The sequence below is a fragment of the Dendrobates tinctorius genome, unplaced genomic scaffold, assembly GCF_039654945.1.
Source record: "Dendrobates tinctorius isolate UK_male_01 unplaced genomic scaffold, ASM3965494v1 ptg000097l, whole genome shotgun sequence".
Taxonomy (NCBI): Eukaryota; Metazoa; Chordata; class Amphibia; order Anura; family Dendrobatidae; genus Dendrobates; species Dendrobates tinctorius.
The window spans coordinates 30,072,436-30,096,447 of record NW_027361765.1 but is presented as its reverse complement, the minus strand read 5'-3'; the positions used below and the strand labels follow the sequence as shown (position 1 = coordinate 30,096,447).

At 43.2% G+C, this 24,012-nt stretch overlaps 1 protein-coding gene across 1 annotated transcript in view; it reads right to left on the bottom strand.

Moving 5' to 3' along the window:
- Nucleotides 1-24,012, bottom strand: part of PRTG (protogenin) — a 192,899-nt gene that overhangs the window by 164,389 nt on the left and 4,498 nt on the right. The window contains exon 2 of the mRNA XM_073587013.1: nucleotides 20,957-21,259. Coding sequence (XP_073443114.1) covers nucleotides 20,957-21,259 — 303 coding nt within the window. The remainder of the gene's footprint in view (nucleotides 1-20,956; nucleotides 21,260-24,012) is intronic.

The following is a 24,012-nucleotide window of genomic DNA, read 5'->3' as shown; positions in this document are numbered from 1 at the left end:
TTAATGAAGCGAATGATAAATATCTGTCAGTAAGACTAACAAACACTGCATACTGAAGTTAAGCGAGCATATATAATACATGAATATGTTTAGCCCTAAGCGCTTGGTACTGTACTTAAGGGAGTTCTGGAAGGAAGACTTTACAAAAGCAGAACAATTTAACACATACTGCATAAAATAAGCATTTATTTTACATTTAAACTAATGGTTTTGCAGAATCCAAAGGCTGGAAAATTGTGAAATCAAAGTTAAACAAAAATTCCAAAAACATAACATTCAGGGAAAAAACATTACAATATATCATATATAACTCCCCTCCCAAAGATATCCTGCAAATTATGCACTCCCAAATCTAAATATCTCCTCCCTTCTGAGCCCCAGTGTGCCTAAGGCCTCTTTCACATGTCAGTGTCTCCGGTACGTGTAGTGACAGTTTTCTCACGTACCGGAGACACTGACACACGTAGACCCATTCAAATGAATGGGTCTATGCAGATGTCAGCGTGTTTTCACGGACCGTGTGTCCGTGTGCAAAACACAGAGATATGTCAGTTTTAACACGGACACAGGACCCACAACACGTGCAACACACGTGTACACGAAGAACAGTTCACACAGTCCACCGTGCACACGGATGGCCGTCAGGAAGAAGCGGCTACTGTAAGCCCTGTTCCCAGCGGCTGGTGCTGAACACGGCTGTAATTCTTCTCTCATGCTCTGCCAGCAGGAGAGAAGAATGAATGAAAACCCGAAGTGGGGTCCCCTTCATTTTATGAACCAACCAGACGAAACTTACAGCGGGGGGCTGCAACCCTCAGCTGTCAGCTTCATCAAGGTTGGTTCTCAAGAATAGAGGGGTCCCCACGCTGTGCCGTAAAAAACGGCATGGGGTCCCCCCTATTTTTGACAACCATCCTGACAGCTGAGGGCTGATATTCTCAAGCTGGTAAGGGGCCATTGATCTTGGCCCCCCCACAACCTAAAAACATCAGCCCCCAGCTGCTCAGAAAAGGCGCATCTATTAGATGCGCCTATTCTGGACCTTTGACCAGTTCTTCCCACTTGCCCTGTAGCGGTGGCAAGTGGGGTAATATGGGGTTAATGCCACCTTTCTACTGTAAGGTGACATTAAGCCCAGATTAGAAATGAAGAAGTGTCAATAAGACACCTATCCATTACTAATACTATAGTAAATAAAGGATTAAATAAACACACACACAATAAGAATAACGTATTTTAATGAAAGAATACAACACACATTTTTAAAATCTTTATTATACTGGTAATTCCTTTGCAACACTCTTGTTCTCCTAGAAAAAGTACAAAACAATAAAACCAAACCTATACATTACCTGTCCGGCGCTCAGTCACGTCCCACAGCGTAAATCCATCTTGGGGGTAAATACGTTTACAGCCGGAGCGCGGCTAACAAAGCCACTCCCGACTGTAAACGACTGGGGAGTGAATGAAAGCAGCCGGCGCATGCTCAATAACTAGCGGTGATATTCTACAGTAGTTTACAGTCGGCAGCGGCTGTGTTAGCATCATTCCAGCTGTAAACGTATTAAACCCCGAGATGGCTTTTCGCCGTGGGACGTGACTGAGTGCCGGACAGGTAATGTATATGTTTGGTTTATTATTTTATATTTTCAAGGAGAACGAGGGCGTCGCAATGGAATTACCAGTGTAATAAAGATTTTAAAAATGTGTGTTGCATTCTTTCATTAAAATACTTTATTGTGTGTGTGTGTGTGTGTGTGTGTGTGTGTGTGTTTGTGTGTTTGTTTAACCCTTTATTTACTATAGGATTAGTAATGGATAGGTGTCTTATTAACACCTCTCCATTACTAATCCGGGCTTAATGTCACCTTACAATAGAAAGGTGGCTTTAACCCCTTTATTACCCCACTTGCCACCTCTACAGGGCAAGTGGGAAGAACCGGGCAAAACTCCAGAATAGGCAAATCTAATAGATGTGCCTTTTCTGGGCAGCTGGGGGCTGCTGTTTTTAGGCTGTGGGGAGCCAAGATCAATGGCCCCTTACCAGCCTGAGAATATCAGCCCTCAGCTGTCCGCTTTAGTCAGGTTGGTTGTCAAAAATAGGGGGGACCCCACGTTTTTTTTTTTTAAATTAATTTAAAAAAACAGCATAGGGACCCCACTATTCTTCACAACCAACCTTGACGAAGCCGACAGCTGAGGGTTGCAGCCCCCAGCTGTAAGTTTCGTCTGGTTGGTTCATAAAATGAGGGGGTCCTCAAGTCGGGTTTTCATTCATTCTTCTCTCCTGCCGGCAGAGGAGGAGAGAAGAATCACAGCCGCGGTGAGCACCAGCCGCCGGGAACAGCGCTTACTGTAGCGCTTCTTCCCGGCGGCGTCCGTGTGGTCCTGATGCGGATCACGTGCGGCACACAGTTGCCACACGTGTGCCACACAGAGGTGCCACGTGTCCACACGGACAGCTCCGGTACCAGTTTTTCCGGTACTGGAATTATCTGGACGTGTGAAACTGACCTAAACCACATTTAGAGTCCACAGGTTTAACATTTCTGTAGTGATGAAAGCCCACTTAATTACGGGTGAGTGTCTACAGAAGCACAAGCTGGACATAACATACTGGGAACTACAACGTCCTGGGCACTAATAGCAGATTTGGAATTTTCACTCAGCAACATCTATTGCTGCTTGTTTTTGGAAACCACCCATGGCGTCAAATCATCACTACATCTGTAAATTCCCAAAGGAGTATAATTTCCAAAATGCGGTCACTTGGGGGGGGGGGTATTCTGCTCTTCCAGCAATTAGGGGCTCTGTATATGGAGTCCGCAAACTAAACTAGGAAAATCTGCGCTCCCGGAGGCAAATAGCCACATGGCGAGGCTCGGGAGGAGCAAAGTGGTACAGCCATATATGGGGTATTTCTACATTCAGCAGAAATTGTGGGACAAATTTTTGTGCCATTTCCCATTATGAAAATGGGGCTAACAAAGAATCTTGGTGGTAAAAATGTAAATTATTCTTCACTGTCCAACACCTGTGGTGTCAATATAATCACTGCGCCCATAGATGAATTGAGAGGTGTAGTTTGTAAATTGGTGTCACTTATGGAGGGGTCTTGCTGTTCTGGCACCTCAGGGGCTCTGCCAATATGACATGGCACCCTCAAACCAGTGCAGCAAAATCTGCATTGTAATATGGCACTCCTTCCCTTCTGAGCCATGCACTGTGCTTCAAAAGTAGTTTTTGACCATATATGGGTTATCGGTGTACTCAGAAGAAATTGCACAAATTTTGTAGTTCATTTTCTCCTGTTACCCTTGTGAAAATGCAAAATTTGGTGCTAAAAAACACTGAGGGAAAAATGTAATTTTTATTTTCACGGCTCAAAGTTTTAAACTTCCGTGAAGCACTTTAAGTTTCAAGGTGCTTACCACACATTTAGATAAGTCTAGGGGTCTAGTTTTCAAACATGTGTCATACATGGGGGGTGTCCATTGTTTAGGCACATCAGGGGCTCTCCAAACGTGACATGGTGTCTGCTAACTAGTCAAGCAATTTTTGCTTTCAAAAATGTCAAACGGCTCTCCTTCCCTTCCAAACCCATACAGTAGTTCATATAAATCACATCTCCATAACATTGCAGATAAGAACATACCTTACATTCACAAGCATTAGGATATGTTCGTAAACACACACTCTCGATTCCTTCAAACATTGCATTATCTCCATCAGGCCAGTCAGCATAAAGATTTTTATAAACTAAGCACAGTTACTGCATTTTCATACTTTGAGAAATATTTAATTAGATGCAAAATCCAAGCTACAGGCTAGGGTTCGATGACTGAAATAAACTGTAGACATAACAAAGATGCAATTATCCAAGGTTGTGGCCATGATGATCGGGTTTGGATACTTGTTAGATTTTTTAACAACTTTTGTCGATCAGTTTTTTCTTTCTTTATTAAGTGCAGCCGTGTACTCCATCAGCCATATTTACTAGCAATAGTAATTAACCAAAACCACAGTTCAGAAATGTATGATCGCTAGGGGCCTAAATGCTGTGAGTACACTGATCACAAAAATGAGGAAGTACCAGCGTTCCTATATGGGAATGGAGAAAACATGTCCAACCAATGTTCCATTCACTGCAGTAGTGACTGTGGATTCCGCTTCAATCACATGGTGAACTTGGGTCTCCCTTTTAAGGTTGGTGAGGATCTCATCAACTCGACCAGTAGTGATCACACACTTATGATCTATCAAGTAGAGAAGTAATAAAATAGCTAATGAGTAAAGCTCCTTAATGTACATTGTTTTTTGCTGAAATAAGCGTGCGGGTTTGTAACAGCAGTACGATGTACAATACAAAATAATATTGTGGTACCATGTTAGCCAGAAGAATAGATGTCAGTTTCTCTGGTTAGCCAATAAAGGTATCACACCTTAGACACTTTTCTCAATTTTTGGGGGGAACATAAGTATTTACAACTAACAGCAGTACGAAATGAAGATTTGCCCCTATTAAAAATATGCAGTTTTTACGCGTTGCATTTATATCCATTGAAAACCCCAAAATGTACAAAATTTGTGGTCTATAGGCAGCAGAGTGTGAATGTGATTTTCTAAAAATCCTCTTTGCCAATTTGTTGAACAAATAGTTATGGTGAATAAAAAACAGAGCTCTTCCTTAAGTGGAATAGTTTTTGAAATATAGGTCCAAAATGGAAAACTGCTCTGTTTTTTGAGCTTTCTGCTTATTCAAGAGCCTTAAAGCATCCATTCAACAACTGGTACTTTGAGAAGTTGAAGGCACTGAAATATATTTCTACAGAAAGGTCCAGATCGGGTGATGGTAGGTATAAAATGATAGCGGTTGTCATGAAAAACATCCCCAGGATGCTGCCCCTTTCCCAATGAAGTTACCCAAGTATATGTCAGGAGTGAAGGTTGTTTATTATCACACGGATAACGTGTTTCAAGACATAGGCATCAAACCTATTCACCAGTCCAAATAGTCATCATTGGGGCTTCTACAGTATTCTGGAGTAATTTGCTCCTTTTAGTGGCATTAGCATCTGCACCTTATCCCCTATATTTTTTGCGCCAGTATTTAGTTGTCTCGTTTTAAAACTTTTTACTTCTCCTCAACAACTTTGCTTTTCTAGGTGCTTGAGATGTAGTAATAAAATATGACGGTAATAATTTTTTTTTTTTGGCATCTCACTTCAGCCCCTACTTTATAGTCCACACAACTCCAAGAGTATATTTTCTTAAAAAGTTTTCAGTTTGGCCCATTTTTGCAACTTTTGGGGCTAGTGTGTCACAAAAACTTGTTAAAAGCAAAAAAAAAGAAGATTTTGTGTCAAATTCATGAATCAGTGCGTCATTTTGAAAAATTTAGTGCAACCAAAAAAAGTCAGCAAATATCACAAAACAAAAAGGTGACTTCAACACGCCACAAATGATGAATCAGGCCCAGTCTTATTTCTATCTGATGAAGAGGTGTGATACCTTGAAACGCGCTTTCCGTGACTATAATCTACCTTGATTACGCACATATGTTTGGATACTTGTTCATTAGGAAAGCCGCAGCATCCTTGGGATCTTTTTCGTTGCAATCACAGCTTTTTCATACCTTCACTAACCTGTGCCATTAGACCTCATGCATTGTAGACCATTTAGGTAGGACTTTATCATTGATGGTTAGCACTTTCTTTATAAAACTGCTAAATAAGAACTGTTCTAGTATTTACTTTGCCTTCTACATTAGAACGTGTACGCTGGATGTATTCAGTGCATTTTATTGAAAAATCCTTCCAATAGGTCAATTGAAAACAGAAAAATTACGTCCTGTAAATACTAATTGGGGACTTCTGTATTACATGCACTGTAAATAGTGGATAGCTTTGACAGGAATCCATTTTCCTTTCCCGGTGTCCAAGCAGGCATTATTGATGTTAACATCCACTGTACTCCCCACCCCCATTCTTGGAGATAATTTACAACTATCAAAGGTCAACCAAAATGGCAATCTAGATTGTCAAAAGTGATCAAATCTCACTTCTTGATCACCATGATGCTCAATCTAATAATAATGTTGGCATACAGCACACACATGCCCCAACACGTCCGACTATCAACCACATTCGGATCCTTCAGACGGAACCTGAAAACCCACCTCTTCAAGAAAGCTTACAGCCTGCAATGACTCCACTGTCTCCTCACCACTGCCGGAATCAATGATGCTATATAAATAATAATAATGTATATTTCGCATTGGAAGTCTAATTTTATCCAAATATGCACAGAATCTGTGTGAAAAATTGTTAATAACAATGTTTCATATTACAGTTACCACGCTCAAGAGATTGTATATTATGTATCCGAAGCTTAAAGGGCCCGTTACACGTAGTGATACCGCTAGCAATATCGCTGTAACGTCACTAGTTTTGTGACGTAGCAGCGATATTGCTAGCGATATCACTACATGTGACACCTCCGACCGGCTCCCCGCGATGATCGCTGATCGCGCGAGAATGGCCTGGGCCATTTCTCGTCGGCCGATTCCTGCTGGGCTTCCTGTGGCGCCGACGATCGATGCGTGGACGCAGGTGGGAGGACGTCAGGATCGCCTCGGCTAACAGGTTAGTAGTGACCCCCGACCACTGCCATGTCACTGGTGAGATCTACCTGTGTGGCAGCTCACGAGCGACCAATAAGCGATGCACCAGCGATCCATATCGTTGTCGGGATCGCTGGTGCATTGCTACGTGTAACGGTACCCTAAGGATAGGTGATCAATATCAAATTGGTGAGTGTCCGATCAGTCACCCCCCCACTGATCAACTAGTCTTAAGACCTGGATGTTAGCAACTGTGTCAATTGTGTAGTGTCCTCAGGCGGGTACTGCACATTTGCCCCCTATTAAAATAAATAGAGGATATGCAGTACCCGGCCACAAACACTTGAAGAAGCTATAATATTCAGCTCCACAACTTCTAACATCCAGCTGCCACCAGCACCTAGAAGAGCTAATCAGTGATGGGTGATAGTTGATGGGTGTCGGATCCCTCCAGTCTGATATTTATGACCCATCAGTAGGATAGGTCATCAATAACAAAAAAAAAAAAAAAGTAGTCATGCAACTCTTTAAAGGTATTTCCAAAAATCCAATATCCATTAAGAACTCAAGAGGGCCATTTGGTGAAAATATTCCAAAGAAGAAGTGATGTACAAATGCTGACTACAGTAGTACATCCTGTTCTGGTTTAAAACTACCTAATGCTTAAAAGGAAGTATGGCAGCACATTTTACCCTGCTAAATTGCTTGTACCACATACTTAGGTTTTCATTCACACTGGTAGCATAATGGAAAAAAATTCCATCTTGTCAATTGGACTAATAAGAGTGGCTCAAGCAGGAAGAGTCACCAGGTTTGGAAACTCCAAAACCCCTCCCCCGCGATCCTTGTTGACAGAATTCCCTGGCTCAGTGGGCTCTGGCACATCTTCTATAGCCATCTGCTTTAGCGACCATACTGTTTTATGTGCAACCACCACTGAACAAAAGGAGGGGAACACTAAACACATCAAGACAGGAGGGGAATGTTTTGGGAGGGTTTACTGCCAAACCTAAGAATTTTTTCCAGCAGACACTTACCAAAAAAGAACAAAAATATTAAGAATTTTTCATTACGCCATGATAATGAATGGCAACATAGGTGTATATATATGCACACTTGATTTTGTTACATGAAAGATTAGCTTAGTTACTCACCGATAACGGTGTTTCTTGGGAACCCATGACAGCACCACGGAGAGAGGGGGTTCACCCAACAAGGACAGGAACCTACAGATAAAAAGGCGGCACCTCTCCTCCGCCCCCAGTTGGTTACAGAGCATCAGAGGGTCTCCCGATTAGTTAACAACAAAAGTATATACATAACATTATAATATTGCATATTATGGAGACGCACCGTGTCTAACGAAAACACTCTACACACATTAAACCGTGCTCACCGCACTCGTGAAAGGGGGGGGGGGATAAGCGGGTGCTGTCATGGGTTCTGAGAAACACCGTTATCGGCGAGTAACTAAGCTATTCTCTCTCACCCATGACAGCACCACGGAGAGAATTTCAGAGATTGGTAGCTTAGGGAGGGACCACCGCCTGAAGGACCCTTCTCCCGAAGGTTAGGTCAGACGCAGAGGCTAGAACTAGTCGATAGTGCCTGAAAAAGGTTGAAGGTGATGACCAGGTGGCCGCCTTACAGATCTGTTCTATCGATACCTCTGATCTTTCTGCCCATGAGGTCGCCATCGCCCTTGTAGAGTGAGCTTTTAAACCCTCCGGGATGGTATTCCCACTGGTTGAGTACGCCAGGGCAATCGCATCCCTTATTCACCTTGCTAAGGTACTCTTGGACGCTTTGAGTCCCTTCCAAGGCCCCTGGAAACACACAAAGAGAGACCCTTCCTTCCTATATTCCTTGGTGGCCTCTAAGTATTGAACTAGGCACCTCTTCACATCTAGGGTGTGAAATCTCTCCTCTCCCCTATTCCTAGGGTTTGGGTAGCGGGTTTTTACGGGGTGGGGCATTCCCTGTTCTTTGCTTTTTCTTTCTTCTTTCCCTAATAAGGGAAAGAAGTCTATTACAATGGGGATCATTCACGTAGCTCACTTACACAGTATGCGCGGTTGCAGGTACCGGTTCAGGAGGTGGATTCAGATCCCTCACGGGTTGATCCAAGGAAGGTGACTTGCTCCTCGCAGTCGACTTGCTGCGCTGCGTGGAGTGGCTGCTGGACCGGCCCTCTCGTCCGTCCTTTTCTTTTTGTCAGCGATGGTGGTGTTGCCTGTGCTGCTGCTGCTTGGGCTGCTGCATTGGCTGCTCCTCGTGCTGGTCGCTGTCTTCCATGCTCACAGAACGCGTCCAGCATGGAGCAACTCCAGCATCTCTCTTCTGAATTTCCCGGCCGTGACGTCACCTCCTCCTCCCAGCCTGCACTGCTGTGCCCCGGGGAGCGCGCAGTGCGTATGCGCCGACCGCGGGGACCCGGAAGTTGTTGCTTCATTTCCGGGACAGCGCCATGTTGGTACTCCTCCGTACCACGGCGCTGCCCGAGTGTGTACCAGCGTCCCCCAGCCCCATTCTCCTATCCGGAGCGGCGGCTCGGTCCTCTCCCGCCCGCTCACCCTGTACAGCCCCTCGGCTACAGCGGTGGCGGCTTCAGGTACCGACCCCGCCGCGACAGAGGCCTCCCCGCTGTCAGACCTGCGAACGGGACGGCCCTGGACTCCTCTTCTACCTGGTAAGCTGCTGCCGCTGCTGGTTCCACGGGTCACCCGTCAAGGACAGGAACTCAACTGGGGGCGGAGGAGAGGTGCCGCCTTTTTATCTGTAGGTTCCTGTGGCGGACCCCCTCTCTCCGTGGTGCTGTCATGGGTGAGAGAGAAATATATCTTTGTACCGTGTTAGCCAGTAGATAGAATATATGTGATTCTTCAGATGTTATATTAGTCTATGCCTGATGAAGAGACCTGAGTAGTCTCGAAAGCTTGCAATTTGTTACCATCTTTTCAGTTAGCCATTAAAAGGTATCAACCACTGAGGACGCTCAATTCTAAATATTCTTCACTTGATTTTATGGCACCCATGAATTGTTGTGAACTTTCAGGCTGTGTGCATGCGATGCGTATTTTTTGCATTTTCGCGGCGCTTTTCCGCTGCGGAATCGCCACGAAAACGCAAAGAAAACGCATCCCATACAATCCTATGAGATTCCGCAATGCTGTGCTAATGCTGTGGATTTTTCCGCTGTCGAATCACATAGCGGAAAAATACACAGCATGCTTATTCTTTTTGCGGAATCGCTGCGATTCCGCACCTATAGGATTGCATTGAAACGCTCACTTTACGCATGTGACTATGCCCACCAAGTGTAAAGTGAGCGCTTCATGTGCGGATGGTACCCAGGGTCTGGAGGAGGGGAGACTCTCCTCCAGGCCCTGGGTACCATAATCCTGTAAAAAATAGAATTAAAATAAAAAATAGTGATATTCTCACCTTCCAACGGGCGCCGGAGCCTTCCTGCCTGTCCGCCACACGCTCCCGGCATCTTCCGGTCCCAGTAATGCTTTGCGCGAATTCGCATGCGTTTTACCCGCAGCGGGAGTTGCGCAAATTTCCGCAGCATTTCTGTGGGTGCACATGCAAATCCTTGGATAAAGCAATAGTCTCCCAGCTTTCTAAAAGGAAACTTGACACTTTGCTTCCAATTGTAATAGAAATCACTCAGAGGAATCAAACCACTTAGGCCTCTTTCACACATCAATTTTTTAGAATCAGTCGCAATCCGTCAAGAGTGTGAAAAAACGGATCCTGCACAGATTGTAAAAAACTGATGCACCGGATCCGTTTTATTTTCGGATCTGTCACAGCAGTAGCTGTAGGAATTTTAAAGGAAGAGAGAGAGACAGACAGAGAGAGAAAGAGAGATTATTCCGGGCATGCTCTGTTTTAAAAAAACGGAATCTGCCGCCGGAGTCAGTCTTTTGACGAACAGCGGCGGATCCTGCGCCCATAGGCTTCAATTATAGCCAACGACGGACGACGCTGGATCCGTCGCTGTCCGACTTTTCGACGTACACAAAAAAAGTTCCTTTGTCCGTCGTCTCCGGCCGATGGACAAAGATTTTCTGATGCATCTGTCGGACGACGGATGAAACGTGCGACCATCCGTCACAATCTGTCAATAATACAATTCTATGAGAAAAAAAAATGATCCAGCGACATCAGTCGCTGGATCCGTTTTTTTGTTTTTTTTTAAAAACTACGGATTGTGACTTATGGCAAAAAACTGATGTGTGAAAGAGGCCTCAGAGAAATACAGGGTTTAAAAGCAAAGCAAGCAACAATGATATAGCCAAGTCATCCAAACCTTCCTGCCATTCTATCATTGTATTAGCAGAATTGCCATATCTACTATGTAGACATTTGTAGCACTTACAAGCAACAGTACTAAAAAGGTGCAATGACGGCAGAAAAACACAAGATATATATCATTCAAAAAGTGCTTTACAAGATTGTGTGTATGTAGCCTTATCCAATACAATAGTTATGTCTAGTAACTTGTTATTATTATATAATATATATATATATATATATATATATATATATATATATATATATATATATATATATATATATAGTGGTATTTGAATTATAATTTATAAAAATACATACATGCTATATATGTATATTTGATATTCATATTTTACACATGTAGAGTATACAAACACGAACTAAAGCAGCCAAAGAAACAGAAATCTATGACTTAAGAGTATGGTTGACAATTTCAACCAAATTTTATACTAAATAGTTTTAAAGGGAAAAAATAGAAAAATGTATTGTAAAAGTATTCATTGAGCGGGAACCATCTCACTCTTGGTCATAAATTATACTGGATTGTGCACAATTGTCACAGCTGCAGAATAGGAAAACGTGACAATAGACTTTGGACTAAGGAACTGTTTTGAGATAGAAACCATTCAACAGTCATGGGTGCAAACAAAAGTAACGGGTTGAATACCTCCATCATCTAGGTATTCAGAAACGGAAGAGGTGGCCAGCTCAGCAGCGCTGGACACAAGCAGTCTCCCTCCTGACATGTTTCTGCTGTCCAGCATCTTCTAAAGGAATGCCTCAGGCATAGCCTACCTGTCTGCTGAAAACAGCTGATCAATACTATACCCCAGCGGCCAAAGAATGAGCATAAACAGAATGTACCGTATGTTCTGTATTTTTCGGACTATAAGACGCACCCCAAATATTCAGAGGGAAAATAGGAAAAAAAATTAATACGCCAAATCAGGGTCCGTCTTACAGTCCTGGATTCATCTTACCCGGGGGGGGGAATCTGCAGTGCTGGTGGCAGCAGGAGTCTGGCGATTCTTCTGGTGGTTTGATGCTGCAGGGCGATCATCTTGCTCCCATCCTAGCCTGCTGCAGCTGGTGCGGCAGTTTCGGCGGTGCTCGTTGCTGCGGGGGGCTCTGGCGACATTATGTGAAAGCCCCAAATCCCCGCAGTTCTTTTGCCTTGATACTGTGGCCTCCAAGGAAATGGTTGCTGTGGGCGGCGCATGCGCAGATTGATATCTCGGCTCCAAGAGCTCATCTCCCGAGATCTTGCCTGGAGGCAATAGAACTGTGGGGCTTCGGGCTTTCATATAATGTCGCCAGAACCCCCGCCGCAGCACCGAACACCGCCGAAACATGTCGCCGGAGCCCCCCGAAGCACCAAGCACTGCCGAAACTGCCGCCCCAGCCGCAGCAGGCTGGGATGGGAGCGAGATCATTGCCCTGCAGGGTCGGACCACCAGAAGAATCGCCCGAATCCTGCTGCCACCACGCTAACTGTAAGTACATTCCGACTATAAAAGACGCACCCCCGTTTTCCTTCCGAATTTCGGGGGAAAAATGTGTGTCTTATAGTCCGAAAAATACGGTATACTTACAAAGAAAATTAGAAGCCCTGATGCATATATAGCCATTCTGACCGTATGTTAATAAGCATGCATGCAGAAGTTTAATAAACTCACGAGCTGACCCATTAAAAATTAATATTTGTTCAACATCTGCAAAATAAGAAACAAAATTTTAAAGCAGTGTGTGTGTGTATGCGTGTATATTTATATTACACACACACACACACACACACACACACACACACACACACACACACACACACACACACACACACACACACTACATGACAAATTTTGATTTGTGTTGAATCTAATTGTTCAACAATTGCAATCATTTTTGAGGGTTGAACCTATAGGAACTCATGTGAATTTATTAAACCTCTGCCCACATGCTTATTCATCCAGTCACAATGGATAGATGTTCATCAGGACATTCAACCACACACATCAGCATGAAGTCTGCAAGTGCTTCATATTTGCTTAGGTTTTCTTCTGGTATTTTGGTGTCCTCCACACGCCAAGAAACAAACATAGGTTAATGGATGCAGACAAACTGGATTAGAAGTGTCTTGGTAACAGGGACTGATGCATATGGCAACAAACTATAGCACTGTGAAGTATGTTGCCGCTATATAAGCAACAGTCCCAAGTACTACCTAATGGCTATACCTGGACCGTTTACATTTGTCATTTGTGTCATTCTAAAATACTAGGAAATTTAAAATTATTAATAAAACAGCTTGCTTTAGTACGAGTTAAAAATGAAAATCACTTTCATAAAATTAGATTATTTTGCCACCCAACCTGTATAACTTCACTGGGGTTTCCTAGAAAAGGCAGGGTTATAATTAAAGCACATCAGCTGCATGACTAATAGAGAAGTGTAGGAAGAGTCTGCTGGTGGACCTGCTGGGAACAGGAGATAAGATTCTAAGGGACACCAAAAGAAAAAAAAAGGGAGGTCTGCTTACTTTCCAATCTGTGCATTCCTACAGAACAATCCCTGGCAATCACTCTTTGCAAGAGGACAGACATGAAAGAATTGGCCAAAGAATCAGGGTCATCTGCCCTTCATCAGGGGGGTAAGTCGCACCCTGGCCAGTTTCTAACCTTTCAACCCTGTGAAGCCTTCATTATAATGTCTTAATGGCGTTCCTGTGTAGAATGCAACCTCCAGTTTCCACTTCTTAAACCTTAGAAACCTGGTCCTAATCTACTTGCGTGTTCAGCCTCTAAACCATTGCACAGGCTAAAGCTGTACGCATCTCAAAATGCAAAACTGTGCATTGTGATCCCAAAGCTAATGGCAATCTTACTTGTCAATGCTTTGGCCAGCCGCAGAAAAAGAACATCCTTGCCCCCTGCTGTTCCCAATGACTAAGATAGTACTTGCTCTTTGACTAGAACGAATGCCCATTTAATGCCTATTCTCCACCAGATTAACATGTATAGCGCTCCTAAAATATACCGGAAAGCTCATAAAAATATATATCTTCACATTTACAACTTTAGATTTAAAACACAGTCCGTGCTATTAATTCTGTTACACTCCATTTGGGGTAAAGGAAGAGCTTTTGGCATTAGAAGCATTTGGGTTAATTTCATTCGCTACATAAAAATCACACAAGCTACAAACAATAGCTTGTCGCTTTGTTAGAAACGTAGCATGACAAAAAGAAAGTTAAGCTCATAAGTAGATGAATATCTCAAAAAAGATACACGCTGATAAAGCAATCACTTCCATTCACATTTTTATACGACTTTGTACCAGGATAAATTTGACCCCAACACCAATTTCCATAGGTGTGAGTATTTATCTAGAAGATGTTCATTTAAGACGTTCAGCTCTATTGCAGTTGTCTCTAGGCGACTCTGAAGAGACGTTTACATGGGGCAAACAGAATGAAAAATGCCTTAAGCCTGAATACACACTGCCCTTTTTCTCCTATTTACTATTCTATCCCATGTGAAAAAGGCTTTAGGATATTCTCAGAGCTACCCACTGATGTCTCTATTACGGGAAGTGATTAACAATGCATTTGATATTCAAAACAGTGCTAATTCCATACAGCGCCCCATTATCATCTTCAATGCTAATTTATGTATCTGCTTACACACAGCGCCATGTTGTGCCAAGCATTATACATATACTGTGGGAGAGTCTAGACTCATTAAGCCATCAAATGAGGACATTAACTTGAATAGCTTATTATTATCTGTCTCATGACTAACGGCAACTAGAGGGATAGTCATGTTCTGGGTGAATACAGTAGAATATATTACTTCCAATAATCACAACATTTTACAAAATGTTTCAGTTTTGAAATTAATAGTCTAATCTGTGTTTCTGGTTTAGACTCCCTGTAATTTACTCTTGAATAATGTTATTTCCACATCTAGAGGATTTTAACCTGAGAACAGTATCGTCAAGAACAGTATCCACCAGCTTCTTTGTATGACGCTCTTCAGCTTACAGACGGAGAACATAGGATTCTTCTCAAGAAGATTCTTAGAATAGATGACATTTCAGACATGGTGGATCTCAATGGTCTATACATGGTGGAAGTATAGCCAGGTAGTAGGTGTTGTAGTATTTTTCTTATGAGGTGAGGAGGGATGTTGGCACCCGCTCTGAGCACATTTTGGCTCACAGCAGCAATGAACTCAACAGCCAGTAACAAACAGAAGTATTCAACAGATCAGAAACACATAATGATTCATTCACTATGACTTTTCCTGGAGACAACTCTTCCCATATGCACTAGAAAGGCATATGGGCATCACAAAGAGTGCCCCCCCACGCACAACCCACCATCTATTAGCCAGTGAAGAGAACATTAACAAAGACCATCAACTGTGACGGTTCCCTGCCCGTCATTCACTTAACAACTGTTCCATTACAAAGGAAATACATGGCTGTCGCCAACTGCCAATTCTAAAGTCAAACCTACACTGATTAGCTGAGAGTCGATCAGTTGTACCTGAAAAGGGTCTCTCTTGATTAGACAATCCCTTTAAGCTCCCGTCACACATAGCGATCTCGCTAGCGAGGTCGCTGCTGAGTCACAAGTTTTGTGACGCAACAGCGATCTCACCAGCAAGATCGCTGTGTGTGACACTGACCAGCGACCGGCCCCCCTGCCGGTTATCGCTGATCGTCCTGGAATAGCCAAGACATTTTTTTGATTGCGGGAGACCAGCGATCAGCGCGCTGGTAACTAAGGTAAACGCAGGGTTTCTAAGCACCGTGCTTAGAAACCCAATGTGTACCTTAGTTACCAGCGCGCTGATGCAGGGAGCTGGTAACCAAGGTACACATCGGGTTTCTAAGTGACGCACGCCCCTTAGAAACCTGATGTGTACCTTAGTTACCAGCTCCCTGCATCAACGTGCTGGTAACTAAAGTACACAGCGACGCCGCGCGCTCAGCGTCGCTGGTGCTGATCGCTGGTGAAGCTGTCTGTCTGACAGCTCACCAGCGATCCTGACAAGTTGATATCGTTGTCAGGATCGCTGGTGAGTCGCTATGTGTGATGGGGCCCTTAAGCTAAAGGTTCATGTATTAGGCAATGCCGAGTACACAAATCCTGCACTACACTACAGGGTGTAAATTAGCAAAACGGTGCCTCAATGAGCGGCATCATGAGCCGTTAGGCATATTGAAAAAGTCCAGTCTTTGCGAAAAATATCCAAAAGGGATCTAGGAAATTTTTTACATGCATAACTGCGGACATGTAAGGTTTATTAGTTTTTAAGCTTGCAAATCAGCGTTCTCTGTAGCACATTATCCCCTGTAAACAGGTGATGTGGTGCCAAGAACAATGGCATATGCCAGCAAAATATCATTATATGCAGGTGGAAAGTGTGGCTGGCCAGTCTAAACAGGCTGCTACACAACCGACGGATTGGCAAATCTGTACAGATGGGTGGTCGTTTCAATGCGGGCTGCCAGGTCTAAATGCAAATACATCTACTTGTTTGAGTGGATTATGGAAAGTCATTCCAAATAAGATGTAAACTCATTTGTAGGATGTGTTATATAGATAACGACTCCATATTTAGAAAAATATATTAGGTATGATAAAAATAAGAGGCAGTGTTCACATTTGAGTGTGAAATGGCAAAAAAAAGCTGACAATGGCAAGAAGAAGCCTACACATGTGATAGGTGGAAACAGTACCGTCAAGGGAAATGCTTGTCTTCGATTTGGAAAAAACACCCCTACTGTTTATAGCAAACAATAATAGTGGATGTGAAGAGATGTTATCTGGTACAAATCTGAAATGGTAGGCAAAAGGCATGCCTTGGAAACACAGGCTAATGGAAAAATCAATTGGTTCACAGCCTAGCTTTTACAACCACAGATAAATGTTTAATCCTTAAGGGTAGTCTATACACAAGTGTCAAACAGGAGAACCCATTATGCTTCAAAAAAAACTCAAAGAAAGGGATTATATTTGGCAGATCGCACATGCTTTGGAGTGTAAGGCCGAGCAATTAGAGAAGCAGCACTTACATAGATATGAGGGGAAAAGCAGAAATGTGACGATCAATGTGCATTTATCCATTTTTACATAACTGTCTTTTTTACTATGAACAATTCAGGAAAAGGGCTTATGTGAGACGCTGGAACGACACATCTCCGTCATGCGATCTTACTACAAAGACTGTGATAATATAAAAGGTGTTTGCAGTCACGTATGCACCCTGCGGACCTGTCTCTAATGCATGAGACATGTTCAGTTACCGACTGGGAAATTCTCTTTTCACTAGAAAATTGACGGACCCTGGTGTGAAATAAATAAATTAACTGAACCGTCCTTGATGTGTACCCACACATCTCATTAAATAGTAATATCTGTTCAATGCTGAAATAAAGAATGCGTTTTACACACCTGACCTACATTACATATATTAAAAATGCATCAGATACCTCGCTTCATTCGTTTCTGCCATCATATTTTTCCAGTTCGGATCTATTACTTTAAATATGGCTGCCATCCTGACCAAAAGCGAAGGTTGATAGTTCCCATGGTAATACCCATGTTGGTTCTTTGAGTACCCTTTTTCTAAGGCTGGCCGTGCACATTAAATGGCTTTGGCCAATTGTTCTGCCAACAGTCATCTCAGTCAACACTCCCATATACATCAGCCGGAGGCTTATATGGGAGCAAGCACAGAGTAAAACAGTCCTGGCTCACATTGCAAACTCGATTTCTCCAGCGATGCTCTAGGAGTACTGAACACTTATAGAGGGAAAACAAATTTCACTTCAAATTTATGTTAAGAACCTATAACTCTGCCCTCCACCTCACCAAACAGACCTACTTCACCACCCTGATCTCCTCCTCACCATCCAACAACCCCAAGAAACTTTTTGACACCTTTCACTCCCTTTTCAGGTCGAAAGCACAAGCCTCTATTACAGACATTTGTGCTGATGACCTGGCCTCCCACTTTAAAGAGAAAATATATAATATCCATCAGGAAATCCGCTCCCAGCCGCCAGGTGCCGTGACTCCCATCCATCCCTCCTGGCATTTCCGCTGGCTCACTCTCCACATTTGATCCCTTCACAGAGAAGTCTCTAGGCTCCTCTCTTCTCGTCTGACTGGCCTCATTCCCTCACATTTCCTCCAGTCGTCAACTCACCTAACTACAATCTTTAATCTATCCCTCTCCTCGGGCATTTCCCCCTCCTCCTTCAAACACTATCATTACTCCATTATTAAAGAAACCCACTTTCGAACCATCCTGCACAAGCAACTACAGAAAAGTCTCCAAACTTACCTTCATCTCTAAACTATTGTAGCGCCTGGTCTACTCCTGCCTTATCGATTACCTCTCCACTCACTCCCTCCTGACCCTTCACAATCCGGCTTCTGCCCCCTACATTCTCTCCTGGTTCTCTTCCAATCTTTCTGACCTTCAGTGTTTCTGATGTTCAGTGTTTTGTTCGCTGCCTCCGCTTCATCTCCTCTTACTCTCACTGTTGGGGTACCTCAGGGCTCAGTCCTTGGCCCCCTTCTCTTCTCTCTCTACACGGCCCCAATTGGACAAACCATCAGCAGATTTGGGTTTCATTACCATTTTTATGCTGATGACACACAACTATACACGTCATCCTCGGACCTTACCTCCGCTGTACTACAGAATGCCAGTGACTGTCTGTCTGCAGTCTCTAACATCATGTCCGCTCTGTATCTGAAACTCAACCTTTCCAAAACTTAAACTTCTTTTGCTCCTTCTTTTGCCGTCTACTAACCTCCCTAAATCTGACATTTCCCTCTCCGTGGGTGGCACAATAATTACACCCCGGCAGCAGGCGTGCTGTCTGGGTGTTACGTTTGACACCAATCTCTCCATCTCCTCCCATATTCAATATCTTGCCCGCTCTTGCCACTTACACCTAGAGAACATCTCTAAAATCCACCTCTCTTCCCACCTTGGAGACAACAAAAACCCTCACCGTCACACTGATCCACTCCCACCTGGACTACTGTAACGCTCTATTAATTGGCCTCCCCCTCACTCGACTTTCCCCTCTCCAGTCCATATGACTAATCGGTACTCTGACGCGTCCGCTATTCGCCAGTCGTTACACTGGCTGCCCATTCATTATAGGATCCAATTCAAAGTACTTGTTCTCACCCACAAAGCTATCCACAGTGCGGCACCCCCTTACATCTCCTCCCTCATTTCTGTCTATCAGCCTAGCCGATCACTGCGCTCTGCAAATAACTTTTGACTACCCTCTGCACTAATCTGTACCTCCTACTCCCGACTCCAAGACTTGTCCCGCGTTGCGCCAATCCTTTGGAATGCTCTACCCCAAGAAATTAGGATGTGCCACAACTTGCACAGTTTTAGGTGCTCCCTCAAAACACATTTATTCAGAGCAGCCTATCACGTTCCCTAATCAAAGTCATTTTATGTGTTAAGGCCCCGTTACACACAATGATATTGTGAACGATACTGTTGCAACGTCACCAGTTTGGTGACGTTGCAGCGATGTCGAAACGACATTGTTGCGTGTGACACGTAACAACGATCAACGATCAGTTGGCTGATCGTTAATCGTTGCCTAACGGTCTGGGCCATAAATCTATCGTTGGTCTCCCGCTGGGCAGCACACATCGCTGCGTGTGACAGCGAGAGACCAAAGATCAGCGAGATCCCGCTGCCATACAGCAGACGCTGGAAGCTGGTATCCAGGGTAAACAGCGGGTAACTAAACGCCGCGCAGCACTTAGTTACCCGCTGTTTACCCTGGATACCAGCGTGCTCGCTGGTCCTGATCACTGGTGAGTCTGCCTATGTGACAGCTCACCAGCGATCAGCTACCTATGTCCCAGCGATCCCATCCACGTCGGATCATTGGTGGGAACGCTGGGACATTGAAGCATGTAACGGGGCCCTTAGTGTGTCTGTAGCCTATTCACTATCTCTATCTATCCCCCACTCCCTTAAGATGGCTGGACCATCACTGTAAATACACACCTGTAGTTTGTATCTCCCAAACCTTATAGTAGATTGTAAGCTCTCACGAGCAGGGACATTTTATTTTGCTTTAATTATTGTATTATTGCTATTGTTGTTACTTATGACTGTTGTGTTTTAAACTGTTAAACTGTAAAGCGCTGCGGAATATGTTGGCACTATATAAAGATTATTAATAATATAATAATATTATATAGCGCCATTAATTCCACAGTGCTTTATAGACATTATCATCACTGCTCCCATTGGGGCTCACAATCTAAATTCCCGATCAGTATGTTTTTGGAGCATGAGAGGAAACCTGAGAACCCAGAGGAAACAGTCAGAAACAGGGGGAGCTCATACAAACTCCTTGTAGATATTGTCCTTGGTAGGATTTGAACCCAGGAATACACAGCTGCAAGGCTGCAGTACTAACCACTGAGCCACAATGCTGCCAATGCAGGGAGAACATTAAGAGGTCTAGATTCTTATCTAATGTACACCCTTAAATTCTATTCACACTACATGACTATTGTTTTTTTTTTTATTATTTGTTTATTAAACATCAGGGTACAAAGAATGCACAACATACACAATGACTTATGATAACAGGCACTTTACAAAGCATACATGCCTCCGTCCATAAACTACATGACTATTGTGAATGAGTGTTCTTATGAATCATCATTCTCGGCAGCACATTGCCCAGTATAGACAGGACTCGCGCTGCTGAGAATAGCAGACTATGCTCACTGAAGGATTGTTCAGGAGCTTTTGAAGAGCGGTTTGCCTGTGTAAACAGCCTATTAAATGAAACAAGTAGCCGATCAGCAGTCGTTTTGTGTAAGAGAGAGGATTAATTAAGTAGTATATAATGAATAGTGTCTTCACTTTGTTAAAATATTTGTGGAAATGCAGTTCAATTGTTCTCTAAAGTCTATAGTAAACCATGACAGACAGCTCAGAGGAAACTAAACGCCGTACTTACTTGCTAATGAAAGATGAGCCTTTTGACTTAAAATGGCACCATATCTGTTCAGAGCCAAGCATTGGTAAAATCCTTCATCAGACTGCTCTCCTTTCCTGCCCTCCACCTCCTGGATGTACAAGGAGCCATTGTGTAAAGTTGAGATCCTTTCAGTCTCAGAAATCTTCCCTCCATTTTTCAGCCATGTGATTGTGACTGGAGACTCCCCTTGAGCTAAGCAATCTAATATCGCTGAATCTTTCCGATAAACTATTACGTCCACAGGTTCTTTTACAAACAATAGGTCGCTGAAACACCAAGATCCTGAGTGGGAGATAAAAGAATAGATCAGAAAACAGAAGTAATGATGAATAAGTGAACGCTATTCAGCAGAGATGTTCATAGAGTGCAATGCTCTGCAGAGAACTCATTAGTTGTAACTAAGGTATCACTGGCAGAGCACACATAGGTCAATTCCATAGGAAACACCTTAAAGGGATATTCCCATCTCAGATATTTATGGCATATCCACAAAAAGGGGATGCACCCAACTGTAGACCAGGGCCTGTCATGCTCTAAAGGTACTGTCACACTTAGCGATGTACCAGCGATCCCGACCAGCGATGTGACGCGGTCAGGATCGCTGGTACATCGCTAAGTGGTCGCTAGTGAGCTGCCACACAGGCAGATCTCACCAGCGACATCGCTGGGGACGGGGGTCGCTACTTACCTGTCACACCAGGCGATCCTGCGTCCTCCCGCCCGGCTCCACGCTCGTCTCTCCACAGGAAGCGCCGCAGGAAGCTGACGACGAGAAGCGGTCCAGGACGTTCTCGCGCGATCAGTGATAATCAGCGGGGGAGCGGGTCGTTGGTAAGTATCAGACACAGCGATATCGCTAGCAATATCGCTATAACGTCACAAGTTACAGCGCTATTGCTAGCGATATCGCTTAGTGTGACAGTACCTTAAGTGTAGAGAAGTGGCTCTCCCCATTCACCTCTAACACAGTTTTGAAAATAGGCAGCCATTGGAGCTTGGCTATATTCAGAACTCCTACCAAAGTCAAAGGATAGACAAGCAGGCACAGCCACCTCTCCTGTAGGGCGACAGCCCCGTTATCAATATAGACGCATTTCCCAGAGGGGTGACCTACTTTTTACAGCAAATACTGCTCATATACCATACATATTTCAGCTGGTAATGTTCCGCTAATGATGCATTTACACTGCACAAATTTCTTACAGAAATTTCTATGAATGAAGCACCGTTACCTTCCTGTGAAAGGGGCTGTTTGCACAGCATGCAGTCCAGCAAGCGCTTTCAGGTTAATGAAACATTTGCAATCATTTCACCAGCCAATCTGCAGCATGTGATTATATTCTAATGCACACAGCATGGTTTGGGAGGAAAAAAAAAAAGTAAAGGCTGCAGCTAAAATACCGTAATATCAAAGAACAAATTAAGGAACTCTGCAGGAAATAACGTGATTTCTGGGCCTAAAATACATAATGGTCTATATAATACATTTACGGTACTTTTTTTTTTTTACAATTATACTCTATTTCTGCACCACCAGTGTTCCCTTGATTGCATATCTTTCTCTAATAATGATAGAATCCAATGATAATTTGTGACCTATGCCATGAAAAGTTGGTCTTCCCCTCTAATATTAACAGAATCCAAATTTATAAACTATGTTCCAAAGATGTGAAGAATTTAATCAATTTTACAAGTTACATAACACAGGGGATAGGCCACATTGGAATCAAGAGGAGACCAATGCAGCAGGAATATCCTGTAAATTGGCAGAAAATGTAGGCAATGTTATTATTAGCAACAGTGCTAATCAGTGAACCATCATACACATTTAGTATTTGCAGATTTTTTGGATGCAAAAACCAGTGTCTGCGGGAACAATGGTGCAGAAAATGGCACATTTTAATGTGTTTTTAATAGCTTTTTTCCCCCCCATTTATTTGAATAGGTGAACAACAGTGCAGAAATGCTGAAAGATTTAATATGCTGCAGATTTGAAAAAAAAAAAAAAAAAAAAAATGCTGTGAAAGTTGAACGCTGCCAGGAAAAAAAAAATATGCATCATGTGCATGAGATTTCAGAAATCTCATTCCCATCGCTCGCTAGTACTGTAAAATACTGTGTTTCTTTTTCTGCATCAAAAGTGCAACATGTGAACAAGCCCTAATTGTTTCAAGAAAAAATAAAAAAAAAAAAAAAGTATTCTTGCTGCAAATAAAACCAATCATTGCCCTGCTCTTATTTTCTAAACTGCACTACACTAATTAAACATGGATTATGATTGTTACATAAAAACAGCACTTTTTTCTTTAAACCAACATGGATACTAAGGTCCTGGACGTTACCCTGTTCCAAAATGGTTAGCATCGATAAATACACCTAAGCCAATATATCTAATGAAGTCTTCAAGCCCCAAAGTGAAGGAACGCTCTTAACTATTGACTAACACTCTCATATTTATTTACCAAACACTCGTAAACCAGGACACTTTCAACGAAAGGAAAGTCACAATGTGAGGTTTCACCCGTCATTAACAGGAAAACAAGAGGTAAAAGCTGTTTGCTAATTTTACAAGCTTGTCACGGAGATCCTAAACAAGGAAAGTCATAAAAGTTTGATTTTTACAAGAAATCATTAACATCCCTGCCTCTTTCTATACAGCAGGTTCTCTACCCTGAGGACATTTTGCACTTTCACACCCAGGGTGGTTAGGTTTAAATCCAGAACAGCACTTATGTAGCCCGGAATACTTTTTGTTGGAGAGGCCGAGTTATTCTGAGCATGTACAGTAGGTGAATGATGAAATTATTATTATTCAGCAGAGGGGAAATAATAGGTTTATGTCCTAGGTCAAAAACGGTTTAGGGTCAGTTAATACGCCACACTTTTCATGTTGCTTGTCCCGTTGCACTATGAGACTGCGTCTCAGAACCTTACAACTTGCTTCATTTACCATTTTCCCTACATTTTAGCAGATGCATTTAAATGTAGGACAAAGCCACTTCCTAATATTTGTGACTCTTGCGGCTAGATCGCAG